The sequence below is a fragment of the Rhinopithecus roxellana genome, chromosome 9 (genome assembly GCF_007565055.1).
Source record: "Rhinopithecus roxellana isolate Shanxi Qingling chromosome 9, ASM756505v1, whole genome shotgun sequence".
NCBI lineage: Eukaryota > Metazoa > Chordata > Mammalia > Primates > Cercopithecidae > Rhinopithecus > Rhinopithecus roxellana.
Window position 1 is genome coordinate 136,251,252 of NC_044557.1, and position 12,620 is coordinate 136,263,871.

The window sequence follows — 12,620 nt, forward strand, 5'->3', positions numbered from 1 at the left end:
AGCCACTCCAAATCAGTATCACTAGCTTCTGCCTGAAAAACGTCACAAAAAGTCAGTTGCCTCCAAGATCCAAACAGTAGAAACTCATTAGTGCCCTCTTCAATAATATTCAAAACATGTGTACTAATTAACATAGTCTGTGATGCCAAGTGAGAGATGGTCTGATGCACTTGATGTGCGGTGTACTACAAACTGGTACCTGACTCACCTTCAAATGAGTAAATGTCAAGTCATGGAATACAGATTCCTGGGAAGAGCTACGCAACAATGCTGCCACAGTGCAGCTGCAAGACACCAACTAGCAAACATCTAGCTAATTCATTACCTAGCAAAGTAGTATTCCATGTCATCAATTCCAGTCTGATTAATAATGATGCTGAAATTGAGTTCTTATAGTAAAGAAATACTTTATGTTGTATCTATTGTCTTTAAAAAGATATTAATAATGATTTTAAAAATACTACTGGTACACCAAAAAAGAAACATATATGATCATTGTTAGAATACCGAAATGGAACAGAGGAATATACAAAACTCAGAAAATGTACATTTAATTAGGGGACATTTAGGGGATAATTTGTCACAAAGATAAATGATGTAAAGGACTAAAGCACAGAGTACAAAAGGGCAAACACTCTTTCCCCTCCTTTCTGAGAAGCCCTAGACTAACACGTGCAGGTGCCACAAACTGGTCTGCATTTGGCCGGCTTCCTGTGTCCATTAGCAAATAGACATGCTACAATGAAGAAATGCTTTTCTGGGCATTTTGGTAAGGATTATGAGTCCATTTTCAGACAAACCTAGTTATGAATGTACACTTCTTTTCAACCAGATTATAATGCAAGGAATAAAACTACCTTCACCTGAAACTGAGGGAGATTTGTAGTAGCCTGGGAGACAGGTGAAGATCGAATAAGTAAATCTCAGCCATTTGTAGTTTAAATGTTTCAACAAAATAACTGCTATTTTCTGCCCACATATGATTTTATTAATCAGTGGCTCTGGCAAACAAGACCATTAACTGTAGCCCTAGAAAGCCATATTAGATTGTAGAAGGCACAGGTACATTTATTTTCTGACCAGGAGGCACTGTGATGTAGTTTTAGGGTCATATAACTAAGACCTTCGTGATTAAGGATGATTTCATCTCCATAGTGACTCGTTTAATCACCCTATATTTAAATTCTTCTCTCCTCTCCCCTTCTCTGGCTTTTTAATAGATTTAAACAAAATGGCTATCAGTCTCTGACTTCAATGATTTCTGTCATCGACCATTCAGACATCTTCCTCATTTCTCACCATCACTGTGCGATCCATTGGCCTTGTACAATTCTTGGCCAATGGCCATATTAATTTTCTACTTGAAAGGACACAAATAGAATAGTGCTTATGATGAAGGTAGTCAGAGGAGCTTGGGGAATAGCTGGTCATCTTGCTGCATAGCAATTAGCTTGGCAAACTGAAACAGTCACACGATTGGATCTGATACCTAGCCAAAATTGCCAGAAGAAAAAAACTCATTCTGTTGGGGGTGTTAAATGGCTTTTTAAACAGTGACTATTACAGTTATATTTGCCCTTTTAGAAATGGTACAGGCAGTGTGACATCAGAGATCTCCGTTTCCATGGTGATTATTAGTGATGGCATTTCAGATGTTGTGGTTAGCTTCTCCAGTATAATTCCTTGCACTTTATATCGTAAGAGAGGAGACACAAAAACTGCTCATGTTAACATTTTTAAAGGAAAGAATGCTGATCATCCAAGTAGATAAACATCATGGTTTCTGAGTAAATATAATTTGTTAACCTTGAACAGATGTGTGTTGACAGAAGATATATGGGTTAAGCTGGCAAATGATACCACTTGGAATTAATAGGGACTAATTAATTGCTTAGATATTTGGCAGCAATTAGCTGTTATTTTTTGCCTACACATTATTTTATAAACTGGTGGTTCTCATAACACTGATTTGTCCATTTTTATATATAAAAAAAGAATATTTTCTTACTGTGAAGTAATTATTCTTGAGTTACGAACTAATCTGCAGTCTAAGTTGGGAGAAAACTTATCTTCCTCTGCAGTCAAAGACAATCAATGAGGGGAAGGTGGGTGAGTTTCCCATAGCCCAACACGAACATTCACGCAGGGCAGGGTGACATTTCACACATCTTCTTTTTTCATACGTCTCTTCATTTCATACGTGACCCCTCAACACACGGTGATTTTGATGCTGATGAAACTGAACATTTCATTTTTACTTTAATTTTCACATTTAGAGTTGATGGTTCACTTTAAAACACAGTTCACTAAGAAAAAAACAGAATAAACCTAAAGGCCTCTCTTTCAAGAAATTGCTTTGTTTGATTTTGATATGCGAGAAAGTTTTCCATTTTCTCATGTAGCCATAAAGGTAGTCATCTTTTTAAAAAGATAATCTGCTATAAAACACACAGTGTATACCTATAAACAAAGTCTATTGAAGTAGCACAGATAAAAAACCAATTTGTTTTTAAATACAGAAAAAAGAATACCCAGAGTCTTTCTATAGTGACTCAAATCAGATCTACTGTGTAGCTCATAATATTGTTTAGAGGCTGAATCCAAGATTATAAACCCAAGTTACAGAGAAAATCTGCTGGCAAGATGAAGGGAAGTCATAATGAATCAAAATTCAATTAAAAAAAATTCTACCTAAATGCATTACTCTTACACAAGAATAAACAAAATGATAAATTATTCTGTCTTTCCCTTACTCAAGCTTACTATTTATGCCAGGACAGAACATCTAGGCCACCACTGTGTACAACTTACACAAAAGCCTACATACCTGGAACAAGGATAGATTTACAAACTGAGGACAAGGTTGGGAAAAAAGTAAACACTTAGGTCAAACAGTATTGCCAGTTGTGACCTAAGTTAATAGGCATTCACAAAGCCTAGGATTAATTACCTACGGGAAACTATCACCATTTTCATCAGCAAACACCCAACTTACAATGAGACTGATATCTATTACTGATGAAATTAGAGTCTCTTAATATGGCACAGAAAAGGTCCCACCTACAATTTAATCAGGAAAACATAACTGGTCATGTTGAGAACTAAAGAAGATACTAAGGGGTAGAATTCTAGAGTCAGAACTGTAAAAGATAACCACATCCATTTTTTTAAAATAAGGAAATAAAGGCCCATGGAGAGCAAGTAAAATTATCTAGATCACAAGAAGAGCTACTGGCAAAGCAGGAATGGAATCCTGGCCACCTGTCCTCCCCACCCCCATACCCCACCCAAATCAGTGCCTCTTCTCAGCTAATCCAATGAGGTAACGTTGACAAAATGCAGCCCACAGACACCAGCACTATCATAAAGAGATTTTCATTCTAAGGATTAATTTATGGAGAGTAACTATTTACAAAAAACTAAAACACATGTACACGCACTGTACTCATATCAGAGAAACCAAAGTCAAAATGCAAAAACCGGAAAAACACAACATTAAAAGCATGATATAATAATAAGCTCTTCACATCTGCCCTCCTTGAAGTTCTGAATAATGGACTAATTTCTCCGGCATCTGATTCAGAAACTTACACAGAACAATCATAGATTACTCAATTGGAGAAATAAAAATGCATCATCCAGACGGCAAGTGTTCTTAGTTCTTTCATTTGAAGGGTGACCAGTGCTTAAGTCAAACAGAAAGTCCAGGCTTATGTAGTTTTCCCTATAGAGAGCAACAGTGGGGCTTCTAGGCAGGGTGACAGGAAGTAATGCTTATGGCATCCTTCCTCCTGAACTCACTAAAGTCCCAAGAAGGCATTCCAGAACTGTTCCTACAGAAACCCACTGGCCAAAAGCAACCCCCTGTATAGAAATGAAGTAGATCTATCATACCAGCCGACAAGAGAAAGGTTCTTCCCTGTTAATTTGAGCAAGTCTCTTCTTGTTATTTGAGAAACTCTACATGCAGATGATCTGAAATTGAGCTATTATTTAGACTATGATAAAAAGCTAGGGAGATAGATACGCCAGAAAGAGGACAGATGCCGATTTCCACTTAGAAAATGGAAATCACCCTGCTCATAAAAACCAGAAACTGAGGCTCTTATGAACAACTGGATATGACCTCAGGCAAGTCAGGGGTCCTCTCTGCATGCAACATTGTAAAAAGACACAGATGTCACGAAAGCAGATGAAATAATGCAGAGCAGTGATAGAATATGCATGCTCTTCAGTTTTAACGTTGATTAGGTTCCCACAGACACCAGAAAGTCGCATGACTATTATCAGACTCCGGGAGTGCAGCACTGCCAGGATCACAGAGCGTTATGATTATCTCAGTGACTGAAAAGAGAATACACTTGAAAGAGAATACTAAAGTCTTGCTTGTGTATAAAGTGTGGCCGTAGGTATAAAGTGACGGCACAGGTATCACCTGGGAGCACAGGCCCCACCCAGGCCCACTGAGTCAGAGTCTGCATTTTAGCAAGATCTCCAGGTGATTTGTAAGCACACTGAAGTTTCACAAGCACTTTACCAGAACAGTGACAGTGCTCTGACAAAAGGGGCCATGGAAATTTCAGGTGTTATCAACTCTACACAGATGCACGTGCAGAGGGGTTCCAAGTCAGTCGGGCCTTTGCCTGGTACTTCTGATCAACCACAGGTTAAACAGTTGAGAAGTGAACCTTTTTTTATTACAGGTAACAGTACCAATCAAGTGAGCCTGGTTTAGTTACCTCTTCTTTCTGTGAAAGATAACAGAAAAAAAAAAAAAAATAAAGCTGGACATGTTTTAAAAAAAAAAGCTTTTAGGAATCTGTCTAGATAATGCCAAAAACCTCAACCACACTAAATGATTATAAGTGAGCCTGAGTCATTACATTTTCGTAATTATAATAATTAAAACCCGAGCATAGGTATTGATTTACTGATTGGCAATGACTTATTATTATTATTTTTTTAAAAAAGCCTCATTTCAACTTTCATTTTCAGAAGAGATGATGTTCTCAGAAGGCGTATTTGAGCTTTAGGAATGTTGTAGTATTGGAGTGGGAAAACAAACATGCTGGGTGAAAAATAACCTACATTTTGATCATGGCTCTCACCCTGTTAGCTTCTACTGGGAACAGCGATTTCTGTAAGGGTACACTACGGAACAGCAGATGTGAAAGGGATCTATGTCATTTCTTGCTCCACTCACACACGCTGTACTGGGTTTTCCTTTTCATGCCCACTTCCCCAGTGACCTGCTGTCCTAGATAAGAAAAGGGGAAGCTCCTGATGGGGTTCAGAACACACTACCCCAAAAGACGGTGCCTTGGCATACTGAGTATCTTAAGGTGAAGGAATCAGAAAATGGCGTATGCAGGAAGGACCCTCTGACCTTCCCCTTTCTTCTCCCCTGACACAGGTCATGAGATGCTTATGAGGGAGGTGCCCTCACACCACCTGGAGCAAACAAACACCTTCACCTCTGAAGGCAGAGGGGTACCTTGAGGAATCAAAATGAACAGGCCTTGCTAAACATCCCCATTTCTCACCCTTAGCTCTTACTCCTGTGTCATGTCATATTTTTTCATGACTTTGCACTTGTATAAAAACACTCAGGTTCAGCCATTTCTTAGAGTCTTTATTTCCTTATGAAGGCTTTCCTGTTCCATAAAATTTATATGCAATAAATGTGTATGCTTTTCCCCTGTTAATCTGCCTTTGTCATTTAATTTTCAGACCCAGCCAGGGACCCTAAGAGGGCTGGAGAAAACTTTTTTACTCCCAAACAGGGGAAAGCTGTTCCCCAGGATCGAAGTTACTGAGAAGAAAATTGAAAGAGCAGGAATTTGGCCTTTAAACAGCTTGTACTGGCAACTGAGGTTCTATTTTAATTTCTGAACAATAGTGATAATCTCCACAATAGTGAAACACACGCAAATTCCATTTCCTCAGATACAGTAACTGAGCACAGCACAGGGAGGAAGCAACCACGCTGAACAGTGTGACAGAGTGCAGAAGAGGGGATATGGGTCACTGGTCTTGACTCTCAGAGGGCTCAGAAAGCTCTATTCCACTAAACTGCTTTTGTAACTTTTGTTTGAGCACAAGTCCTTCGCCAGTCAGCTCAGCTCAATTTTGAACGTAATAACCATCAACAGGGGCAAGAGGGTACCAACATAGTTTTCACTGTGGTGCCAAGTTCAAAATGGGAAGGAATCATGAACTTCGCCCTCCCCCATTTACCTGATATCACAGCAATTTTCCCAGATCCATGTTCTTCTCTAGCTATTCTTTCTGCTTCCTCCATCAGCAGCATGCCAAATCCCTGCACAGAGCAACAAAGAGGAGTGGGAATTAAAAAGGAAGGCAGTTCATTAAGAGGGGTCCATAAAACAAGAAGGCTATATACTTTAGTAGTTGCTAAAATCTGTTAAAATAAGAGTGAAAAAGCCCACTTATGGGAGTAAGGAATAAGAAACCATTCAATCATACCAAAGGTATACTGTAGTAGACAATTGAAAAAGGCCTAACTTTCGAACAAGAGCTACCAAAAGGCATTTTGTGGATGATGTAATCTATCCACAGGAAGACAGTAATTCCCTCTCAAATTTTGTCTCTTTTTAGGTAAGTTCTAGGCAATCTCTAAATGATGGAAGTCTGGGGCAATATGTCTTTAATTTCTTAGTCACCTCTCTACTTTTTTTTTTTTTTTTTTAAGATGGAATCTCCCGCTGTTGTCCAGCCTGGAGTGCCGTGGCTCACTGCACTGGGCGAGATCACTGTGACTCAATCTCGGCTCACTGCAACCTCTGCCTCCCAGGTTCAAGTGATTCTCCTGCCTCAGCCTCCCGAGTAGCGGCAACTACAGGCATGTGCCACCATGCTCAGCTAATTTTTGTATTTTTAGTAGAGATGGGGTTTCACCATGTTGGCCAGACTGATCTTGAACTTGACCTCAGGTGATCCACCTGCCTCAGCCTCCCAAAGTACCGGAATTACAGGTGTGAACCACCACTCCCAGCCACCTCTCTACTTTCTAAGAGTTGAGAAACCAGGCAAAATTCTTAAATCATCAATTTTGGAGCTTATATCATATCCACCATTAGATTTTAACACATTTTCTGGAAATTTTGAGAAGTGAGTTATTAAGGTAGGTTGTCTGGGGTTAGAATAGGGTTCCTCTATGTATAATATGGCTTAACCTTAAGAAGTGTTTCATAAACGTTTTCCCATCACCATCTAACCTGATTCCACAATAAGTGGACCCATATGAGATTGCCAGTATTAGACAATTTCTTACTTTCAAAAATACTAACTGCAGGCCGGGCGCAGTAGCGCATGCCTGTAATCTCAGCACTTTGGGAGGTCAAGGTGGGTGGATCTCCTGAGGTCAGGAGTTCAAGACCAGCCTGGCCAACATGGTGAAACCCCATCTCTACTAAAAATACAAAAATTAGTCAGGTATGGTGGTGCACACCTGTAATCGCAGCTACTAGGGAGGCTAAGGCAGGAGAATCACTTGAACCAGGGAGGTGGAGGTTGCAGTGAGCCAAGATCATGCCACTGCACTCCAGCCTGGTTGACAAAGTGAGACTCCATCTCAAAAAAATACCAATTCCATGTGGTTCAATTTGTTATGTTCCAACTGACTGAATCTCAGTTTGTCCTTTCCTCCCAAAAGGATACAATCTGGGGAGAAAACATCTCCGAACAACTAAAACACTGGCTCCTCTGTTTCTATGCTTCTCTTTCCCCTCTCCTCCTCCTCTGTCTCTTCCTCCTGTCTTCACCCCATTCCTTTTCTCTTTTCCTACTTGGGCAGTTTCTTACAAGTCAAATAGAAATGGAATACAGGATACCTGATGCTGAAATTTGGTAGGATCCCGGCTGCTCACAGGGACCACACTTCCATACACATGCAGCTCTCGTACTATAGAGACACCTCCACCCAATTCGAAACGGAAAGTTTCTTCTGAACACTTGCGTAATCGTAGGAGGCCAATCAAAATGTCTTGATCTGGGTCTTCGTATGACAAGAATGTTTCCCAGCCACCATTTGCAACATAATCTCTCCTTACCAGTTCAACCTGTTTAGTAAAAAGCCACAAAAAATATTATTCAAAATTAAAGAACCAAATTCATTTTTGTAATTGTATGTATTTATTTAGGTTAATATCTAGTTAGGGATAAGGAATGAATAATCACTAATTATGTTTCTTTTTACTTGTCTACTCTCAAATAGCACCAAGATTAAAGTTCATACCTTGTTCATGGACTATTATAAAAGGAAAACAACTGTATAATTTCACAAATACTTGAACTTCATTAACCTTGAGACTCTTACAGAGATGCAGCTCAGTAAAGGCTTCCACGCATTTGACTCCCCATGAAGAGTCTCTAATGTAAAATTTCAAAATCCGTCACATGCGTAGCTCTCAGGAGCACCCCTTTGTCTCAAAACTGTCAGGTGCTCAATGGTTTGGGTTTCACCTTCTAATCTTATCGTCTCCACTGAAACCTACCTTTGGGGAAGAAAAATGTGATGCTGGTCACTGGCACCATGATGAAATTTCAAGGAATTATGGCCTCCCACAGGGCACTTAAAATATTATGCATAATTTTATGGGATAAAAATGTTAAAGAAAATTCAATCATGGAGGGTAGCTTTTGGGGAGAGGCTTTGTGGTAGCAGTCTGCACAGGCTTTTGGCTCTTCAGCTCATTGTACAAATGGCTCTTGTACTTTTCCTAAATAGAAGCCATATGTAACAATATCCATGCACAGAGAAAAGTATACACATGGACACGGCCACATGCAGAAACACTCGGTAGATGAGCAGATTGTAACCAGAGCAAGGTGAACAATTCAGACTAACACATATTCCTTCTCAACAATGTTTGCTAAATAACTGAACTGCACAAGAATTTGGCAAATTGTGTTGGATCTGCTTTTTCTCTCAAAAGGTCCTACATGTGAAAAATGTCAATTAACTAACTCATGCTGAAAACAGAAACATCAATGCAGAGATCATCTATTCCAGCCTTTCTCAAATGGGGCTCCACAAGAGAATCAAATCCTACAGAAAATTTGGCATACAGTTAGACATTATACAAGTATAAGAGAGAAGTTAATTCATTACATACCATCAATGCCTTAAGGCATTATGCTTAATTTTTGTGGATCCTGTGGATAAGGGCTGATCTATTCATTTGCTTATCACCATTGGGCAACAGCTGAATAGTTACACACAAAGAGAGAAGCAGATCATACTACACACTTCCCAAATGTAGCCTGTAGTCACAGGGGACTATTTACAATTGAATTAATCAAAATTCAATAAAATTAAAAATTTAGTTCCTCATTTGTACAAGCCACATTTCAAGTGCTCAACAGTCACCACCATATGGGATACTGGATAGCCCAGATCATAGAACATTTTCAACACTGCAGAAAGTTCCATTGGACAGTGCTAATCTAGAATGAGGTTCAGACTTCGTTTTCTTAACCTGGCTCTTCTAGAATTCTCCTATTTGGCTTTCATGGTTTGACACCGGTATCTAATCCTCGATTAGTCTCTGCTCTTAGTTATTCACTTCTGGGGCTCTGTCCTTGGTTAAGAACATGTGGGCGCAGGGTTGGCAAAGATCTAAGGACAGTACCTAGGCCCTCTAAGACATTGAAGAGACTAACCTGGTATGGCCGTACTTTGTGATGAATTTCTTGGATTCCAACTTCTCTGGTTCTCACATCTCGACACTGTCAAAAAAAGTGGCGGAGCAGGGGGAGGGCACAAATATAAAACTGGTAAGTAATTCAATCTTTATTTTTATTTAAACCTCTCCACCAAACCCTGGGCTCAAAATTAAGTTTGCACATAACTTATAATGAGATAAAAGAGCTGAATTTCAAAATAAAACCACCTTTAATCAATCTGAGGATAGGGGAAACCAGAATAGGAATGTATGAAGTAGTACAGTATTGCTTTTAAAATAAATTTAGAATTCAAAAAAGATCAATATACAATATAATCTTAGCAGTAAAGAATGTAAGTCACAAGAGTAAGAAACAGGTTTGCCTGGGTGATATAACTATCTGAAAGTACAATCCAGAAGTATGTATATAAACAGTAAAAAGTAAATTCCTAAATTTTTAAAACCTTCTCCATTTTATGGCAGTTAACATTTTTAGCATCACCATATTTGTATCATTTTAGGAATATCCAAAAAGTACATGTTGAAGATGGCTTTTTTTTTTTTTTTTTTTTTGCAAGAAGGGCACTGTGGAAGAAAGGAAGGGAAAGAAGAAGAAAGGGAAGGAGGGAGGGAGAGATGGAGGGAAGGAAGGAATGAAGGAAGGAAGGGAGGGAGGGAGGGAGAAGGAACCTAGAGCTGTGTATTACATACTCTGAAGCACAATCACAAATGGCTCTTTGAATATCTGAGGAGGCATGGAGCTGCCTACAGACAATGCCAATGCAATGCCTGGTCTGCATGGCCAAGCATCTGTAATGTGGCTCTCACTTCTATTCTACGACCCACAGTGCATGCTACGCTACCAGACATTTACAATTACACAGTCCTTTTCATTATTATAAATCCTTGTAATTATTCAATTATATATCCTATGGTGTATTTCCCCCTTACAGAACAAACCATAAACATTTTCTTCCAGTGAGAAAAGATCACTGTGGGAAATTTGATGATGTCACGTAAGCTTTTCTACTAATAGTATATTTATGAAGGACTGCCATACATGTATATAATTCCAAGAGAAAAATAAGAGCTCATTATTCAGTGCTAGAAAATTAAAGCTACTTCTACAACCCAGGAACTGCTCAAGATAATGCTTTGCTGATGTGGAATCCATGAATTCCAGTAAACAAAAACTGTATAGCAGACAAAGATGATCAATCTCGGTAATTATTAATCTACTGAGTGTAGCTGCTGTCCTTTCACTACAGTAGTTCTATATGGTAGCTAGCATGGGAATGTATTACTGTTCCATGTTCTTAATGAACACCTGCATGCTGTTTCTTTTTTTTCTTTTTTTCTTTTTTTTTTGGCATGCTTTTTTAAAGGCAGAGTTTGGTGTGTGCTTATTTTCTGCTCAAGATGTTGCCTCTAGGAACTAGATATATTTTGGCTATGACTGAATTCCAGCCTTTGGACTCAATCCTAGTTTACTTTAACAGAGGCTAACAAGGCTTATGAGGGGTGAGGGTTAAAGAAGATGGATGGACAACGAGATTGTTGGGATAACCAGGCCAGGTCAGTCACCTTGACCTTCTTGAAGGTCAGTGGCCTTCTTGGAGGCGAGAGGAGATGGAGAACATGAACAGCTTGAGTCTGGGAGGCAAAGCAGGCACACAATTTTGTTTGGTGCCATTAATTACTACAAATGCATTTGCTATTTTTCTGGAACATAAAATTCTTCACTTTTTTTGGGTAGAATATGCCAATAATGTTCACAAACTCTCCCTTGAACAATCTGAAAAATTTTCTCCATAATAATTTGAGTGAGAGAATAAAATGTCTTAGGGAAGTCCACAAACACCATATGCAATCCTTGGAACAATGTCTTTCAAAGTGGGGCCCACATCTGAACTGTGCATGAGAACCATGTACCTAGTGCTGGATAACAGATTGGTCCCATCCCAACCTACTGATCCAGAATCTCTGAAGGCAGAGCCCAGGAGTCGGCCCTTGTTCTCAACACCACTCCTGGTTTATTCCTTTAGCAGCTCTAAGAAGTTCCTGAGTACTGGAGTTTCAAACCTTCCTGTGACTTAACAATTTCCCACAGAGACTGTTAAGTTGCAGGTTCTTGGGCTCTTTTTACATCCTGGGCCAGCACAGAGGGGATACTTAGTAAGTATCTGTGACCAAAGAAGGGATTTCAATGGCCAGAGGGATGGGAGACTGGTATATGTGGGGCAATAGCAGTTTTGGCAATTATTTCATGCCCATAATCCTTGTCTTTTCAAATGATTATACTTTCTTCTCAGGAATCACATCTTCCTTTTCTTCAGTCAATAACTGAATTCCTAATACTTCAAAAGAAAAATTGTTTTTAAAAACTGGAATGGAGCACGCAGTTGGCAATCTGAGCAGGCAGAAGAGAGCAGAAAGGAATGAAGGAACAGCAGGCAGCCTCTGCACCACTGGCTTCAGCTCCGACATGGTCCAGTGACTATGCCTTCAACATCTGGGGACTTTCTGACCTGACCCGCAAGTCTAGTTTTAGGGGTGATAGCAGCAAAGTCGTTTAGCGTTTCAGATTCCTCTTTTTCTCAACAGCTGTGGCCTGACCACCATATTTGCTCGTACCTGTATTCCGAGGTCTTTCATTCTTGCAAGTGCCAGCTCTCTCAGGTTACCATGCTCTACTCCTGAGCTGACTAAAGGCATTGGAATATCCCTGTACACAGGAGAAAAACATAAACTGTTGCAAAATAGAAATCATTCTCCATAGCAGTAAGGCAAGGACATTAAAAAAATAAAAAAGAACAAAAACAAAAAAGCAAGAAATTTATGAATCTGACCAGGAAATCAGAGGCAACGCCTCCTAACAAGGAGCTTCTCTACGCCTCAGCTTTCTCATCAAGGAAATTATGATTTCCCCTGACC

At 39.5% G+C, this 12,620-nt stretch overlaps 1 protein-coding gene across 1 annotated transcript in view; it reads right to left on the minus strand.

Moving 5' to 3' along the window:
* The window catches only part of ELP3 (elongator acetyltransferase complex subunit 3), a 110,438-nt gene that overhangs the window by 22,088 nt on the left and 75,730 nt on the right, over window positions 1-12,620 (minus strand). Inside the window, exons 11-14 of the mRNA XM_010370919.2 lie at window positions 12,321-12,411; window positions 9,685-9,750; window positions 7,854-8,081; window positions 6,238-6,319 (exon numbers count right to left, since the gene is read on the minus strand). Coding sequence (XP_010369221.1) covers window positions 6,238-6,319; window positions 7,854-8,081; window positions 9,685-9,750; window positions 12,321-12,411 — 467 coding nt within the window. The remainder of the gene's footprint in view (window positions 1-6,237; window positions 6,320-7,853; window positions 8,082-9,684; window positions 9,751-12,320; window positions 12,412-12,620) is intronic.